Source organism: Mixophyes fleayi, chromosome 4 (genome assembly GCF_038048845.1).
Source record: "Mixophyes fleayi isolate aMixFle1 chromosome 4, aMixFle1.hap1, whole genome shotgun sequence".
Classification (NCBI taxonomy): Eukaryota; Metazoa; Chordata; class Amphibia; order Anura; family Limnodynastidae; genus Mixophyes; species Mixophyes fleayi.
The window spans coordinates 104,658,737-104,677,885 of NC_134405.1; the positions used below are offsets into that span (position 1 = coordinate 104,658,737).

At 41.6% G+C, this 19,149-nt stretch overlaps 1 protein-coding gene across 1 annotated transcript in view; it reads right to left on the bottom strand.

Moving 5' to 3' along the window:
* The window catches only part of LOC142151871 (transient receptor potential cation channel subfamily M member 7-like), a 113,827-nt gene that overhangs the window by 20,396 nt on the left and 74,282 nt on the right, over positions 1-19,149 (bottom strand). Inside the window, exons 24-36 of the mRNA XM_075207936.1 lie at positions 18,478-18,659; positions 18,124-18,256; positions 15,360-16,267; positions 13,733-13,776; positions 10,732-10,828; positions 10,122-10,192; positions 9,959-9,999; positions 9,830-9,855; positions 7,474-7,524; positions 7,328-7,393; positions 6,591-6,874; positions 4,732-4,814; positions 4,403-4,608 (exon numbers count right to left, since the gene is read on the bottom strand). Coding sequence (XP_075064037.1) covers positions 4,403-4,608; positions 4,732-4,814; positions 6,591-6,874; positions 7,328-7,393; positions 7,474-7,524; positions 9,830-9,855; positions 9,959-9,999; positions 10,122-10,192; positions 10,732-10,828; positions 13,733-13,776; positions 15,360-16,267; positions 18,124-18,256; positions 18,478-18,659 — 2,192 coding nt within the window. The remainder of the gene's footprint in view (positions 1-4,402; positions 4,609-4,731; positions 4,815-6,590; positions 6,875-7,327; positions 7,394-7,473; positions 7,525-9,829; positions 9,856-9,958; positions 10,000-10,121; positions 10,193-10,731; positions 10,829-13,732; positions 13,777-15,359; positions 16,268-18,123; positions 18,257-18,477; positions 18,660-19,149) is intronic.

Below are 19,149 nucleotides of genomic sequence, written 5' to 3' on the forward strand. Positions count from 1 at the left end.
TCAGCTCACACAGCCAGTCGGGAGCAGGGACCGAGGGCAGTGATCAAAGTGGAAATTTAGAAGTGGGGGTATGGAAAATATAAGTGAATATAAGTACGAAGGCTTGATTTTTTATTTTATTTTCACACTTGTCCCCTCTGTGCATTCCCATTCTTCATTACTACTTGTGTTTTATGATGGCTGCTTGCCTGACATTCCCATTCTTACGATGTCTCTCCCTTTACACTTTCTTTTACCTATGCCCCTGCACCATCTTCTCCTTTGTCCCTCTCACTTTACTCCATGCACCCCCTTCCCCCTGGCTCTCACCCCTCTTCCTGCACCCCTTTCACCCCTGGCTCTCTCACCCCTATTCCAGCACCCCCTTCCTCTATGGTTCTCACCCTCTTCCTGCACCCCCTTCACCCCTGGCTCTCTCACCCCTATTCCAGCACCCCCTTCCTCTATGGTTCTCACCCTCTTCCAGCACCCCCTTCCTCCCTGGTTCTCACCCTCTTCCAGCAACCCCTTCCTCCCTGATTCTCACCCTCTTCCAGCAGCCCCTTCCTCCCTGATTCTCACCCTCTTCCAGCAGCCCCTTCCTCCCTGATTCTCACCCTCTTCCAGCACCCCCTTCCTCCCTGGTTCTCACCCTCTTCCAGCACCCCCTTCCTCCCTGGTTCTCACCCTCTTCCAGCACCCCCTTCCTCCCTGGTTCTCACCCTCTTCCAGCACCCCCTTCCTCCCTGGTTCTCACCCTCTTCCAGCACCCCCTTCCTCCCTGGTTCTCACCCTCTTCCAGCACCCCCTTCCTCCATGGCTCTCATCCTCTTCCAGCACCCCCTTCCTCCATGGCTCTCATCCTCTTCCAGCACCCCCTTCCTCCATGGTTCTCACCCTCTTCCAGCAACCCCTTTCCCCCTGGCTCTCACCCTCTTCCAGATCCCCCTTCCTCCCTGGTTCTCACCCTCTTCCAGCACCCCCTTCCTCCATGGTTCTCACACTCTTCCAGCACCCCCTTTCTCCCTGGTTCGCACAGCAGAGATGCAGGAATCCAAGAAGTGTCGCCGGCCCATCTAGCCATCGGCCCTTCTGGCATTTGCCAGAAGTGCCAGATGGCCAGTCCGGCCCTGGGGGTATGTGTAGGAGCGGTTTGTCACCAGAGTTACCACATGAGATTTGCACTTTGACTTTGCATAAAGTACTGACACGGACTGCAAGATAGGGAAAGTGTATTTTGACTGTCTGAGGACATCCACATTCCCAAATACATAAATGAATAAATAATAACAATGGTAGAGAAAGTTTTTGTGTAACCTGGCCGTCTGAGGACATCCGCATGGAGGCTACAGTCCTGTTCAACCATTTTGCATCATTTCAACAAGTTTGATCCCTCTTTAAAGCTGTTATACGGTTCTTTATGTAGACTTTCACCCCCGAACAGTTCCGATCATTGAGTATGGATGGTTCAGCCATGAGGCATGCAACACAGTTTCGCTTTCCGGGCACCCGGCATGTCTGTATAAACCTCATCAGGTGTTTCTTCACAACCTGGATCTCCTACGCACTTCTTTGCAACTTGAAAGAAAGTTGAGTGGTCTATTATGGCTCCGCAAAATACAGAGAAGGCAAAGTTCTTCTGCCTAGCAAAACTGTGTGCTACACCTACCTGTGGAAGCCATGGCTGGACACTGGTCCATACAACATGTCGCCAGGTCCATACAACACCTCTCTTCTGCCGTGGAGGTGTCGACTAAAGGCTTGGCCACTTGTCCCTCTGTCACAGGGGATTGCTCATCATCTGACATGTAGCTGGACCTTTTCTGAAAAGAAATAGATATGTAAATGACCGAGGTAAAAGTCAAAAGCATACATCAGACACCAGATTTTCCACTTACCATCCGGATCAATGTGCTTCACGTCCAAATTCTTGCCTTTGAATTGGACCAGTCTACCACTTTCGAGAGCCGTTAACAGTTTGTTGATCTTGGTGAGTTGGAGGGTACCTTCTGGGAGTTGGTAATACTGCCGGTGCACCCTGATGTCGTGCCCAAGGGAGTCTGCCAACTGATCCAGCTCTGTGTCATTTAGGTTGAGGACCTTCGAGAGAGTGGCAATGTGCTTTCGAAGTTTCGTGGAAGACAGCATGTGGGGATGCTTGGCCCCACATTCTCGGGCAAACAGTCGTATGCAATCGGAGCCTCTGATGTGTGACAAGGCAGCTGGCCTGGCGAACATGTAGACATTTTGGCTATCCACTCCACCATTGCAGCTTGCATGGCTGGTTTCAGCAGGATGGGGACTTTTCTCCCTTGTTTTTCTCTGATTTCAATACAAATGAAGTGCCGGCAGAGCTCCATCATCATCATTTATTTATATAGCGCCAACATATTCCGTAGCGCTTTGCAATTGGGGCTTCCTCTCAAACTCAGAAAGCACTAGGGACACATCTTTGTGGAGATCTGAGGTATCTCTTGAGGAGAAGGTAGTCAGCAACATTTATGAAACTTCCCCTTCCCTTCTTCGATTGAACAAGTTCACCTGTGCCAGGGTGACTTTTGCAAGTAGTGCCCAGTGGTTAACGGTATGCTCGGTGGATAGCCCACTTCGGTAGGCTTGCTGCTTCTCATCGAGGTACAAGTGCATCTTTTTCACATCTTCCATGAAAGGTAAGAGCTGAGGCATGTTCCACTTGGACTCCTTAAGAGTTTTCAAGGCAGCCAATGAGATCAACTCGGTCCATCTCGCTTCATATAGCTTCCTGAAATTTTGTGTGTTTTCAACTGCAGCAGTGCAGCCCTCCATTATGGCTTGGTACTCCACAATGATCGCTACCTTTTGTAAGCCATGCCCAATCCTGAGTGCTAGCGAGGGCGTCTTAAATGTACCTGTCTTTGTCATAGCCAGCTACCAGCTTCACAGCATCTACTATGTGCAGAAAGTTCAATGGGGCGGTAAAGTCTTCCATCCTCTCCAAAGGGGTATCTCTTCTGGCCTCTAGCAGTAGCCTACCCATTTCTCTAAGCTTCTGATGGATGTACTCATGCCTGCCAACATCTGATCCAACCCAGTTGAACAGATGCTGTCCCATCTGCATGATGTATCTATCATTTTTGACTGTGAGCAAGACTTAATCCTGGGTCATGTCACTCAAGAGCTTCCAAAAGCCATCACTGATGTCAGGTAAAACAGGATTGGACTCTGTTCTTGCCAGGTGTGAGCTTCTTGCCCCTTTGGTTTAGCTAACAGCTCTTCATGTGTCACCATAGGTATTTCCTTGCAAACAAGCCCTGGCAGTCTACACAGTGCATGAAGCACCCTTTGTCCACCTGCTGCACTGGTGGGCAATGGGGCATCATTGCTTGTATCTGAACGGCTCTTCTCCGAAGTGTCAGGGGCATGATTGTCTCCACTGCTAGTCGGAGCTACCGGTGGGCTCTGTCATGCCTCAGTGTCCCCGCTTTACCTTCAGCAGAAGACGGATTCGACTGTGTATTTACCCGCTTGGTGTACAAAGTGCCACAGGATGCAGTCACTTTAGTTTCCTGCTCCTGCTATACATTTAGACGGAATACTGGCCTATAGCGGACGGAGACAAACACACTTTCTCCCCTCCCCATCGGACACACAAACACTTTTGTTCTGACAAATGTGACTCGTGGGGACATACCAGATTTTTATACTGAGCATATCAGCAAGGTCCCCTTCATTGATTAGCCTTGAGAAGCTTTGTGGGAACCTGAAATTTTGTCCCCACAACGACTCAGGTCCCCACAGTGCTGGTGTTTAAACAGGTCAATGTCCCCACAAGCATATGAATGCCAACACACACACACACACACACACACACACTCACTTAACCTTCTAGTATGTTTTTGGATTAGAGGTACAGACATAGAGCAGAGCAGAGTGAGTCAAATGGAGATATGTATGTCACTGTAGCTTTGTTAAATGTATTAAAGAGACATTTGGGTTTAGAAGCCTGACCCGCGATGAGAGATTAGGGGAATGTTTGTATACACATTTTGAGAGTAGTGGATAATAGCAGTACATAAGGTAGATGATGTTCTATTTTGCAGAAGAGCATTTGAAGGAAGCATGTTACATAGAGAAAAAAAAATGCAGAGAGGAGCACAGGACACACTTTTGACTGTTACAAACTGCCATACACAAGGCTATTACTCCAAAGTATTAATGATAATATTACTTAATTCCAATTACTTAGATTATTTTATAGCAGAGTAAAAATGAGTGTGTTTTTTCTTAAATATTCTCCAGTGGAATAATTAAATGTACTGATTATTACTTTCACATTGTGTGCAGGATGTAATGCTCTATATAGTTTGCATGTTGTGATGTTACTTGCTATGTTTGAATGAGTAATCTAGTGGTCAAGATGGCCAACAGAAGAGCAGGAATGCACCTTGCAAGTCCAGGACCAGGAATTCTCCTCTTGTGTATTCATAAGTCCAGTGGCTGAAAGCCAGCATAGTCTTCTCCAGTCTATTTGATGGGACAATTTCATTACCAGTGTTGTTATTGTATTTTCTAAATCTCCCTGCCATGTTTTCTTCAACAGTGAACCACTGCCCAGCGGAGTGACAATACAGGAGGAACACTTCCAGAAATCTGACAAAAAGGAAATTGACAATATTCAGTCAATAACTGCAACCACAGGAATTAGTAAATTTGGACCACCATAAGAATTGGTGCCTCTTGTTAGCCAGCAGAGCACTTTACATTGTCACTTACTTTGGAGAGTATGGGATTGTTTTTGGTTTCATTTGGTTAAAAGCAAATAGCAATTTCTGAGCGGCTCTCTGTTGCTGGATTTCCTGGAAATGAAAATCATAGTAAATGTTTAGGCAGAGTTGCAGGCCAGGTTAGTTAATTACCTTCATAAATTGATAGCTAACATTGAATATAAATGTTCTATATTCTGTGACAAAGAGGCTTATTTGCCACACCTCTCCTGTATGGGGATGGATAGAAGCCCAGGGAGTCTGCAGACATGGATAAAATACCTCTTGGTCTCCCATATAGCACACAAACACACACAGGTGGAGGACAGGGTCTGATGAAGCAATTAGACCAAACTGAGAGGTTTTGTGTATTTAAACCTATATTGTTCCATGTTGCAGAACGACCGATGCCAGTTAGTTGGGTGGTAACCAGGGAGGTGAACTGTGTCTAGCTAGAGTGAGGGTCATCTGGTGTCATCCTGACATACGTCTGTTGTGTTTTTGTGATGTGAACAATAAAAAGCACAATTTTTTCAAGTAAGAAGCTGTTTATGCCTGTCACCTGCCGGGTGTCAGTATCACAGTAATGTCATCGTAGGACAGACAGAACCTGCTGCCCACTCAAACAACCAGATGCAATGGTTGTGAGTGAAATGTGTTCAATAGCACTATCAAGTAGCAAAGCTGTCAGTTGCAGTATGGGAAAAATTGCTGTTTTGCAAAGAAAGCAAAAGTTTTTTAAAAAACTGATGGTTGGTATAGTGCCATTCCTGGTGATTCGCTAAGTTGTACACTGTGTCTGGTCCGAAAAGTTTTGATATTTGCCTGTGTGGAATGCTAAAGCAACTATTTGTTTTGCAAAGAAAGCAGAAGTTTTAAAAACTGATGGTTATTGTAGTGTCACGCCTGCTCATTCACTAAGTTGTGAGTTTGGTGTGGTCCAAAAAACCCTGTGCACAGAAGTTTTCCTAAATGTATTTGGAAAGTGCTGTATATACGTAAAGATCAAACTTATTGTTTAAAAACCTTCCATAAAACAAAGAGTGGTTGTTGTCAGTACTAGGATGGTCAAGTAAAAGAATAAAATGTGCTGAAAATAATGTTTACACAAGGGTATATCTGAAGCTCAGTCCCAGTAGGAAGATTTGGAAAACCTGCACAGGATTTTGCAGGTGGGAGGACAGGGTCTAATGAAGCAATTAACCTGAAGTGTTCTATAGTGCAGTGCGACCGATGCCAGATATTTGGCCGGTGACTAGGGAGGTGAACTGTGTCTAGCTTGAGTGAGGGTCATCTGGTGTCATCCTGACAAATGTCTGTTGTACTAATTGTGATATTGACAATAAATAGCACCGTTTTTTCAAAGAAAGGAGTTGCTTGTGACTGTCATCTGCTGTGTGTCAGTATCACAATACATACATTGCTCTCTCTTTTTAGGCTCCCAATAATAATGTCACCATGTGTATATAGTGTATTCAATTATCTCACTCTTTTTTCTTTTTTTTTTTTTATAGCCAGCTAAGCAACCCTGGCAGTTTTGTGATATAAAAAGGTATAATATAGAAGCCCGGCGCTACCATTAAGCAGCTTTAGGTATACCCTCACTTGTAGATGTGCTGAACGCCACCATTTATCATTGTTATTACTAAATAAATGTCTGAAAATGTAAGCTTGTTTTCTAATTTGTAACTGGTTTACCCTTATTTACTTTACCCTCCTTTGTTTGGAGAAAAGGGGGACATATATAACAACTATAAAGATGTATAGGTACAATGAAATTTTATTGCAAAGAGTGCAAGAACATAAAAATTTAACATGCGCAATAGTAAATATATAAAATACATAATATTCAATATTTAAAATACTCACTCTGAGACATAGTTGCATCACTGTATCATCTTTGTATACCTCTGACCAGGTGTGCACCACCTCTGGAAGAAAGGACTTCATGATATAGAGGTGCCCAGCCCTGAGGATGTCATTTTCAGACCAGGTACATGCCACTTTCACAGCACGTCTCAATCCACCTCCCATCTCTTCCTTACTCAGAAATTCAATAGTAGCATAAAAGCCATGGTGTGACCAGGAGGACATGCTGTTATTTAGGATATTTGGGGAACTCTCTTCCAGACGGTACACAGTGACCAGCTCATCTGCATAAGTAATTTGCTCATGTTAAAGGCATGCACATATGCTTGTGTTTTAGATTAAAAATTAGTCATAAAACATCTTTATTTTTACCAAAACAGGACATTTGTGGAATTCTCTTCCAGACAATAAAATACACAGTGGCCAACTCTTCTGCAATAAGTCATTTGCCTATGTTAAATGCATGCATACTGCATATGCTTGGGTTGTAGCTTCAAACAACACACACACACACACACACACATTATATATATATATATATATATATATATATATATATTTAGATATTTAGATATGTGTGTGTATATATATATATATATATATACTTTTTTCAATGAAATAATTAAAAATGTAGTCATGTATTATTTGTTCTTAGTGACATAGTTTAAGAATCCATTAGAAACATGTAATGCTGCATATTGGTTAACATATACAATGTGCTACATGTGTCCACTTACCTATTGGGGGTAGTGGTGTGAAGGGAATACTCTGGGAAAGTCGATACAAGTTGTTTCTTTCAATCGCTGTAGGAAGTAGGTAACCCATTACTAATATCAAGTGACAACTACTGAATATAATTCATGTTTTCTTAAACATTGTTTACCTGAATAATAGAAAGAGATGTCCATAGATGTTTTGAAATTACATCCAAACCCTAAAAAAAAAAAAAGTTCTTAATTTTAAAATGCCAGATTGTAATTCTAATCTTGTGGATTTCATGGGCAGTTGTGGGATGTCTGTATTTCAGTAGTTTTCCACTTGTTACCCTGAACCTTTGTATTTTTATTTTCAATCATAACTCTGCATCTTAATGTTCAAATGTACAACTGCTGTTTTGTGACATCACATGCGTACGTTTGCTTAAATGCACTCATTTGTACAGGTAAGGGCACAGCTTTCAAAGATATTGATGGTCTGAATACCCACATTTTAACACATGTGGCCATATTTAAGACGACCACATATTAATGACATCTACAAATTTAGACCAAAAGTCATGGAAATTGAAAGATTTTCCCCCTACCCCCATGTAGTCTGATTGATGCCAGATAAAAACGTTGTCCTAAAAAGTCATCCTGGTAACAAATTAACCTGACTGCTACTTACTAGACCTTTGGCTAATTTAGCCATACATGGGCAGAACTGCACTGATTTGGCCATTTGACGGTTTTGCTGAAGAACTGGGATACAAGCACCCCATGCTGATGACCACCCAGACATGCAATGCAGTTCCATTATTGGGCCACTCTGGTTCAAGATGACCAAAATTGGCAACAAAAATAGCCTAATGTTGACAACATTGAACCATTTAGTTGGCAGATCTAGTTTGTTGAATGATATTCATAAGAGTTTGTTGTTATGGCAGTAATAGTTTGTTTGGCATCTCAGCTCTCTGCTGAGAAAATCAACCATGCATAATCCTGTCTATTATACTTTGCAGCTGCAATATGTGCATCCATATATCCAGTGGCATCTGTTGGTGCCAGCAGACCCTGGATTTAGAAATATCTCCTTGTCCATTACTGTGCTTGAGCAACAGGTGTCTTTGCTATTTCTGTGCTACTTTATTGAAGCTCAACTGACTACTTGACATAAGTTGTTTCTGACCGCCCCTGTCCACCCTTGCCGACGTCATCTGTGTCTTGTGTTATTGTCTGTGCATTGCCAGCTGCTGTCCAGTGGGGTTAGATTGGGGGCACAGTGATGCCCTTTACCCCCTTGAAGGGGTATTTGACTTAAGTTGAGTGCACACTACAGAAAATAACTGCAGATGCGATTTCTGTAACGAATTTGCTAACAACTGAGAGTCCTGATGATCATGCAGAATTATGTGTGCACACCTACACGATTTACCTTCAGATCTGTGCTCTTCATCTACTGAATAGATCGTGACTCTGCACACTCTACAGAGATCTGCCTACACTGCTGGTAGTGAGTGCATACACACTTCTACATTTGCCCGACAGCGTTCCATCACTGATCGTGATTCTTAGGAAGTTTTTAAAATCAAACAATACGATGTGCTTTGGTACGCTCAAACATGATCGTGGGAGCGTGCACACTAATGCGATATATTACCAAACGGTCATTTACCGTGTGATTGGCATGATAATTGGATGAAAAACCTGTAGTGTGTACCCAGTGTCAAAGTCAAATAATTGGATGAAGTAATTTAAATTAATAAAATAATAAATATTGGTTGTTATAGTTTTCTGTGCGATTAGTACGCAACAGCGTACATAGGGTAATTATGCAATTGCATAGGATAACACAGTAAATACACTTACATTCAAACTTACACTTGTTAATAGTTCACTTTTAATAATTTTTTCAACTAACATTCTTTTATAATTAATATAAAAGGCTTAGAGATGTATCACAATATGGTAACACTACATTAAAGATATTTAGGGTCCAAAAATCTATTGTGTTTCATTTTATATTAATCCACATTTCACCAGCAGGAAACTGGTATAATCTGATAAGCGATAGCATATTGCGATTGCTAGTTATTATTAGTATAAGATTGATACTAAAAAGAAAAATCTGTACCAAATATGTTAATAGGTTAGATTAAGCTGTATTTTTGGCAGTTTCCTGAGGCAAAGCATGTACACAGCTGTTGGAGTGAGTTGCCTCCACCTTTGGAGAAGCATAATTTGAACTGACCAAATACCTGCATTGGACTGAACTGTCCTGAACATTGAACAAATGAAGAATGATCTTAGTGTTATCTTTGTGTACATTGTGACATCATCACTTTTTTTTCCAACTCAACTGCACTCCCTAACTCAGGTGAGCCAGTGACACTACTAACAGCAAAGTATATCCTCTAATTGCGCCATGACACCATTGTGTATGTATACCTTTATTTTACATTCATAAGAGCAGCAATGAAAAATGAGATTTTAATCTTTATATTATAGAGATCAAATATAATTACTTGTAAACTGTCTTACCTGTGAAGGCTTCTTTCTGTAGAGGCCTACAATAAACACAAAGAACTTAAATTACAGCATGAAACTATAAATTAGATGTATTCAATGAAAACAAAATACACAATAATCATAAAATAGAGATAAACTTACAACTTATTGTGGCCTGAAGCATATCGGCTGTAATATTGTTCCTATTTTCAAAAATAAAATAGACACATGGTAGCAAGGTTATTTCTAAATTAGCTTTAACTATAGACATTAAGATTCTTAGAAAATCCTTGTTTATTGGGCAATGATCAAGCACCAAACAAACCTTCAGTAAGGCTGCTTTGGAGTTTGTCTGACACAAATCTTCATTAGACATAGATCTGCTATCCAAGGAAACTAGGACAAAAATTAGACAAAACACAAAATAAAGACTAACAGAATGTAAAAGTAACATCACTACATTGTGTTTCTACTCCAAAAACAACACAATGGTTCCCAACCTCTGTATCACAATGCTACACTAAATGCAACATGAGAATTCAGAGAAAAAAAATCTTAAAATTGCTGCATGTTTGCAATGAAGATTAAATATGAAGTATATTTTAATTGTTATGGATTTAGCTGTAATTTACAAACCTTCTTATATTTATATCTGATTTAAGTTTTATTTCTGCATTACTTTAAAAGTGGAGTGTTACAATAACATGAATCACGTGGCATGTGTGTCACAGTTCCACAAAATTTGGGAACTGTTGATATAACATTTGTAGTTGTTTCTACTTTATATAACTCTACATTCAAAAAATGAATAGTAAAAGATAATAATAGTCTGTCATGACTGACTAGTTTTCACTGCATCTTACTAACGGGAACAGAAATGTACAATAGAAGATTGTCCCTTTGAGCTATATTCAAGACCATAAGATGATGATTACACTGGCTTGTTGATACTGATGGAGAAGGTGCTTGCAATTCCTGTAATTCTGCACTGGAGTGTGCTCTTGTGTGATTATCCTCTTCCTTATGGCATAACTGTAATACAATGAAGGAGGAGCAATGTTAGTGCTTGTAGAGCAGAATATAAATGGTTTTATGCTAATTTTATATATATTTATGCCTTCAATTGTCACTTATTTCTAGCATAATTACTCACAAACCTCAACATAATAATCATTACATTTTATTTGTTGGGAATTTATCTATGTGGCCCTCATACAGGGCCTGATTAAGGGTTCTGGCCGCCCTAGGCTAATACGGCTCCAGCGCCCCCCCCTCCCCCCCTCCTCCGAATATATAGGTGTATAGGAACACTCCTGAATATGAATGTTCAGGTGTATTCTCCAGCATTCAAATTTAGACAGATTGTGCCATTGTCTCTTACCTGTCCTTGCTCTTCTCTCTTGCAACTTTGTTATCCTCTCGCTGGCTTCTGGAAAGTTGGCGTCCTTTTTTGAAAATGCAAAAATGTATTATAATGCAAACCCTGAATGATTAGGCCCTTTAGTTAAAACAAAACACTCCATTATGGCCAGCTAAAAGTACCCCATTGGACAGGCATATATAAGCAATATCTGAATATTTGTTGTCAATCAAATACAAACCTCTACCAGCCCCATCTCACTAATATTTAGTATTCTAGTGATTGCTGAGACCACCCATGTGACCACCACACAATCATGAGATTCTGCCCCCCAAAGCCGTTCTATTTTTTAAATACCCCCTGCAGCCATTTTCCTTAACCACAACCCCCCCACCCCCAAACAGCCATTTTCCTTAACCCCTGCTGCAGCCATTTTCTTTACCTCCCACCCTGCATCCATCCCCCTTGCAGCTATTTTCCTTACCTCCACTCTGCTAGCTAGCTATCCCCCCCGTCACATCAAAACTCCCCCAGTCACATATATCAGCCCCCCTCCTCTGCCCTCCTTCATACATATCAACCTCTCTACCTCCCTATAGATTTTCATGGCAGCCCCCCCCTCCCACCCTATAGATTTGTATGACAGTCCCCCTCTCCCTCCCTATACATATGCATGACAGTCCCCCCTCTCCCTCCCTATAGATATGCAGGGTAGTCCCCCCCCTCCCTATAGATATGCAGGATAGTTCCCCCCCTCCCTATAGATATGCAGGGTAGTTCCCCCCCCTTCCTATGGATATGCAGGGCAGTTCCCCCTCCCTATAGATATGCAGGGCAGTTCTCCCCCTCCCTATAGATATGCAGGGCAGTTTCCCCCCCTCCCTATAGATATGCAGGGCAGTTCCCCCCCCCCCTCCCTATAGATATGCAGGGCAGTTCCCCCCCCTCCCTATAGATATGCAGGGCAGTTCCCCCCCCTCCCTATAGATATGCAGGGCAGTTCCCCCCCCTCCCTATAGATATGCAGGGCAGTTCCCCCCCCCTCCCTATAGATATGCAGGGCAGTTCCCCCCCCTCCCTATAGATATGCAGGGCAGTTCCCCCCCCCTCCCTATAGATATGCAGGGCAGTTCCCCCCCCGCCCTATAGATATGCAGGGCAGTTCCCCCCCCCCTCCCTATAGATATGCAGGGCAGTTCCCCCCCCCCTCCCTATAGATATGCAGGGCAGTTCCCCCCTTCACTTACCTGTAGTTGTGCCAGCGTCGCTCCTCTCCTCAGATCAGCAGATAGGAAGTGAAGACGTCCTGCTTCCTGTCTGCTGCACAGCAACAGGCAGCCTGGCGATTGGCTGTGTGTTGCTAACCACTGACCACCAATGCTTTTGATCGTCGAGCCCTCCACCCCCCCGCGGCGATCCCCAGCAGCGACCCCCCCCCCACCCCGAAAAAAAATGAATGAAGAAAAAAATAAAAAAAATAAAAAAAAATAAAATAAATAAAAATACCCACAGTGCAGCGCCCCCCGGGACCCAGCGCCCCAGGCTGCAGCCTGGTCAGCCTAGTGGTTGATCAGGCCCTGCCCTCATAGTTGCCAACGATCACTACAATCAAAGATGATTTTAGGGGGATTAGGAGTGTACTCTACAGAACAAGTTGCCAACTGTCCCTAATTTCTAAGGATAGCCAAAGTTTTTTTAAAGATTTGTTCCTGGAAATGTCCCTATTCTGTTCACAGAACTAGGTGCAAGCTGATTTTCCAGAGGCAGTTCCAAAGACTGTGAGGTGAGAGTGCACCGTGAAATGCCCTAGGCAGACAGGTAGCACATAAAGAAAAAGAGTGGGTGTACACCATTTGCAGTTTGTAAATGACCCTTTAAATAATTTAACTGGACCTTAAAGTTTCAAATAGCATGTTTAATTTGGCTTCTCTAAGTCCCTGCTTTCTTTAATGCAACAATCTATTTAGAACACTGTAGCTTGCTGTCAGTAGCGGAACTACCACCACGGTAGTGGGTGGAGCCGCTGTGGAGCCCAATGTAATAATGGAGACTTGCTAATGATGCATCCACCTCATAGCAAAACTTAGGGGAGAGATTGGTGGTGTCTGTCTATCCTCTCAAGTCCCTTTCTCTGCTCTTCTGCACCATCCCCCTCAAAAGAGCAGAGAAAGGGACTTGAGCGGGTGGACAGACACCACCAAGCACTCCCCTAATATTTCTATGGGGCCCAGCAATACTGTGCTCCGCCCCAGCATATTATGGTGTGGATTACACCTATATAAGTGTCAGATTGAAAACATTGTGGTATTATAGAGGCTAATTCTCAGATATGTCATCGCCCTGGGAAAAAGCCCTGAGAGCTGCAACCCATGGCATACCTGTATCGGAAAAGCTTATGCTTAGGATGACAAAATGCAAAAAGTGTTAGTACCATAGAGATGCATCTATTTGGTATCAATAGTTACTACATATGTAGTTATTTAACTAGACGAAATCACTATTTCCCAATGCAGCTACCTAATAAATATATACATTATACATAAATTTGCATGCATATTGTAAAAACAAATTATTACCTCTGTCTCATCTGACACCTGCCTTGCCATGCGAAGCTTGACTCCTAAGGTAATATGGGAACAGTATAATTATGTTGTGGGTAACAGAAGACATGACCTTGGAAATCGAATACAGATCTAACATATTCTCTAATCAATAGAATAAAAAAACAAATTGGATGTATGAACCTTGTTTCATAACAGTGTATTTGACGCACAATAATCCCATGTCTGTCTCACAGGAGCCTGGCATCACTAGTCTATGCTGTTCACGAACACTGCACATTTCAAGATCTAACTCTCAGTGTGAGACTTCCTGCTTACCTCCACTTCTCTCCCCACATCCATTACAATCCTCCAATTCTGTGGTGCTGTGAACATTGAAATGATTTGGAACAAAAAAGTGATCCTAGACAAGACTTGGGTTGAAAAAATTGGTCCCAAATAAAAGGGCCCTCCTGGATCACCTGGACTCCATTCCCTGGCTCCCGAAGAGACTTAGAACACCCTTAACTTATGAAAAACAGATGCTCAAACTTCCACTTACAATCTGGGACCTAACCAATGTGCACTGTAAACTATCAACCTATCTCTCACCCCACAATGGTGGCAACTAATGTTCCCTCCTGGGAATACTTCTAGATTATCTCCCTTGGTTCAAAGGAGGTATTAAATGTTTCCTCCACATTTTAGGATATTTTGCCCCACCTACCTTTTGTTGATATGCAAGAAAAAAATGGACTTGTGTAAACTACCTTTTTCAGTATTTTTCAATTAAAAACTTTATTCGAATACAGATGAAAGGATCTAAATGAAGTCAAAGAGTAGCTATAGCTTCAATGAACATGGCGTTAAAAGAAAATACCTACAAAAAGCACACCAGGTGGTACATAGTACCATGTAGACTTCACAAGATCTGATCCTGTGATCATTGCTGGGGAAATTGATGCAGATCTGGTTGGATTGCCTCCTAATAGATCAGTTTTGGCTCATGGTTATTAATCTAATTCACCAAGTAACAGATGTTGTGATACCAGTAGACCCATCAATATTACTCCTCAATGGACTGATTAAACTTCCTGTAAATTTGGAGCCATTGGTACCAGTAAAATATCTCTCCTCTGCTGGGAGAGCCATAATTAAATTACAACCCTGGCCTTCCACCCCATCACCTCTACTCCTGGCCCCTCCCCTACTATTCATTCCCTACCTCCCCTCTTCTGTCACCCCTCCCTTTGTTACTTTTTATATACTGCCAATCCAAAACAATCACAAAAGTAAACCAGGTAACTGTTCACCTAGGTGGTACATTAGTTCACAACACTGCTCGGCTCTATTTGATTATGCATCTCTCTAAACTTCTAGCAATTTGTACATTCCATATGTTGTGTATATATACTGTGTTTCTGTGATAAAGTGTGTTGCTAGTGTTTGTACATACCTAACTATTATTTTCCATAAATAAAGAGATATAAAAAAGTAACGAAAGAATAGAAAATAATCAACCTGTCTTGTTTATTCATTATTAAATATTCTAAATCTCCCTCCTTGTAACAAACATTTTATAGAATGTTTCAAGGTATAAAGAGAATGCAATCTACTAGGGCACCGTGTACATAAATAACACTGGAAGTAATATGAATATTACCTGAACTTTTATATTTTGTCCACAATTTCTGAAACACTCCTGTATTGTTATTGTTAGCTGTTCCATCCAATTTGCTGGAAGATGGTCTGTCATCAAAGTTTTGAATAGTGTCGCCATGACGCTCATTGTTTCCATCTGGTGACACTTCAGGTGCTGAGAGTTCCGCTGTCTTAACTAATTTGAGATCTTCAATATTGTTATCATAGATAGCTCTGCCATTGTCATCAATAAATACACAATTAACAAAACCTTCCTTTTTGTAAGCCTTGCCAAGACAGAACGATCTGGTAGATTCTGACAATGGTGAAATTGTTTGTAATGACTCATTTTTAGACTGAACAACCATTGGAACATTTATTTCTGATGGGACCTGTATTTTTGTAGATGTTTGAGGAGAATTCTGTATTACTGCCAAGCTTGGAGGAGGCCTGATCTTCAGAGGTTTGTGTTTGTAATAACCTAATTTGTTAAGTTCTTCAGAGAGAGCTCTGTGTTGGGATTCTAGGAGACATTCTGCTGACTGAAACAAAGCACTGTGTACATGACCACCATCTGACAGGTTGATATTTTGCTGTGAATTTGAAGTTCTAGGATTAATACATGTTTCTAAACCGATGTGTGAAAATGAACGACCCCAGATTTGGTCACTTCCACTTCTCTTCCACGTGGTTGATTGTCCAAGTCCATCATCAGTGGTCTGCTTTGAAAGGCTTAAATCACAGGACTTGAGGCTGAGGCTTTTTTTGGATTCCATGGCTTTCTGAACAGTCAGCGTTTTCATGGAATCCAGAGTAAGACCTGACAGATCCTGTAGGTGTCCAATGTGATCATCTAAGTGGTGGAGTAAATTTTTAATGAAGCTGACATGATTTCTGACATCCTTCATGTCACTGAACATATCTTCCACTCTAGAAAATAGAAGTAATGGGAAGTATTTAGGGACTTGTTTTCAAAGCTTTGAACTCGCTGCAACTGTCTGCTAGTAGTTTACGAAGCGCGTGACAAGTGACATCACTATGAACATTTTATCCAAAGTGACATAAGTCTCAGAAAAGCATATTGTACCTATATCTAAAATATATTTATATGCTATATTGACAGATCAATGCAAGCTTGAAAAAGAATATTTATTTATAATGAATGTACTATATAAGCAAGGAAGATGTTAGTGATTGTTCTCTTCTTCAGGCTAAAAAAAATAATTATAAACAAAGAAAGAGCAAAGATGTGTTGAGAGGCACTCCTGTATGGACACATTAAAACTTGACTTATTGTAAAAAGGAGAGAGGACAGACATCGAGCGAAATATAAATGGTGCAAAAAAGGTGATTAAAATAAAGTGCAAATTTAAAAATGCAAATAATTTACATAGCTCCACTGTATTCACCTATACCCCGGTAACATAGGACAAAGTCCTTAAGGGTCAGACTCATTTGAGAATTACAAACTATCCGGATATAATAAAAAAATATCTGAAATGGAAATTCTATGTTAATTTCCTCATTCGTAAAGGAGCACAAATATAACCCTAATTTCTAAAGAAATAGCCCAGTACTTTTGATAATGAAAAGCCGGGTTAAGGAGAAAAAGAAAAAGGAAACCCTCTGATAAGGGAAGCCGTGTACGAGTAAATAACAGTCAGATTTGATAAGCATCTCTCTATATCTGAAATCGCAGGGTTTATGTGAAATGCCCTGCCTATCTAGGTTCTGGGGAGTGATTCAGAGGAGAGCCAGGGTGTTGGGAGACAGTGGAGCAAATGCCAACACGAATTTCGCTCTAGCTTTTTCAAGGCTGACAGATATAGAGAGATACTTACCAAATCTGGCTGTTATTTACTCTACGGAAGAAGCTACACTGAGGTGGTCGGCAGATCCCCAAAGCCAGGCAGGGCTCAACTGGGCACCCCCTCTTCCGGGCCCCCCCACCCGCACCTCTTCCTACTCAACGGGCATTAGGCCTGAGGGCACATACCGGGCATTAGGCCCAAGCAGCAGATAGGGCTGGGCCATTTTAGGATACTTGGCCCTTTATAGTTGTATTAGTTGGGCATAAGGCCCTTTGTAGTTGTATTAGTTGGGCATAAGGCCTTTGTAGTTATATTAGTTGGGCACAAGGCCCTTTGTAATTATATTAACTGGGCACAAGGCCCTTGTAGTTATATTAGTGGGCACAAGGCCCTTGTAGTTAGGAAAGTTGGGGCCAAGGCCCTTGTAGGTATATTGGTACGAATACAAGGTTCATTTGTAATTGTATTAGCTAGGGCTCAGGCACTTAAGAGTGAATATAAATTAGAGCTTATGTTAGGGGGTACAAGACCCCTGGTATGTAAAGGGGCATTAGATCCCTGTTGATAGTAGGGTGCTAGACCCTTGTATAGCCAAAGTAGGGCGCTAGGCTCTGGATAGCATAGAAGGGTATTAGACCCTACATAGTTAATTGGTAGTTAAATGTGGCATATAAGACCCCTTTAACCGGTCCAGAAGAGCTTCTACAGACCCAAGCCCCTAGAAGGTGGGCTGAAAGGCCAGGGTTCAAGCCACGGGCGGAGGCCTGTGGAGCGGCTGTTTGCCAGCAGAGCTTCATGACCTAGATCGGTGAGTAACAGCAAATAAGGTGTGTTCATAGTCATCCCTCAGGATTTGGAAGTACCTGGGGTATCCTAAGAGGGAACTGTAGTCTGTGCGGCTTTGTTCTTCTAGATACTCTTACAGTAGGTGGCAACATTAAGATTGCTTAGGTTGGCATTTACAATAAAATGTACCTTTCAGATGTTACTCGAATTCTTTCATCACTTTGTGAGCTGTCGTGGTCTTTCTTGTCATTGAAATAAATCTGTACACATTCTTCTTCAAATTCATGCAGCCTCTTTGTATCCTCAGCAGTCAGGAAGAGTTCTATGGGCAAACATCGGAAAATCATGGTTGTAATTAGGTATTATTCATTTATCGGCTTAATATGATAAGGACATTTCTTTTTGTCTCTTGTAATATCAAACTGGGCTGGCAGACAGAAGCAATATAAAACATATATTGTTTACCGAACGAGCACATTGTCATGGGTGTAGGTTCCCTTTAATTGTTCTTTTATCAAAATAAAGTTTCTGAATTCAACTTACTTGGCCCATGTGAATTTGCTTTCTTTTTTCTTACACACAGTCTGCTAATAACAGCGGCTATATGGCTGAAAAGGATGAGGGGTGGAGGAAGCACGGGCTTGTTGTGGTACAGCATGACAAAATGATAGCGTTGGAACTTCCACAGTTGGCTGGAAATATTTTTAAATTCCATGTACACATTGCTACAAGACACAAAGAAGCAGATAACATATTGTCACATATGTAAATATCAACACTGCTTCTCTTGTTGGTTACTGCATGCCAGCCAGGAGAACAGTCTTCCTGAGCCTATGAGATTGTGTCTCCTGATTGTCCCAAGCACTGCCTTCTTTATTATTATAAGGTTACAAAATCCTTAGTGCTCCTCTAATAGTTTTTATGTTTCTTGTGATCATATCACAATAATAATGGGTGGAATTAATGTAATATTGAGTTGGACTAAATTATAAAGAAAAAAAAAAATGATAGTGCTTGTTGCCCCACTCTGAGAAAGTGGGGATGCTGAATTATTCCACATTTGCTTATAACTATAATTTGCTCACTTTTGAAAATATATTTTAAGGGTACATTCTCATGGCATGGTATGTTGCCCTGCACGGTGTTCACTGGAAGGTCAAGCTGTATCCTGGTTCCATGCAGCATCTGAAGTCAAGACTGCGAGACATGACAACA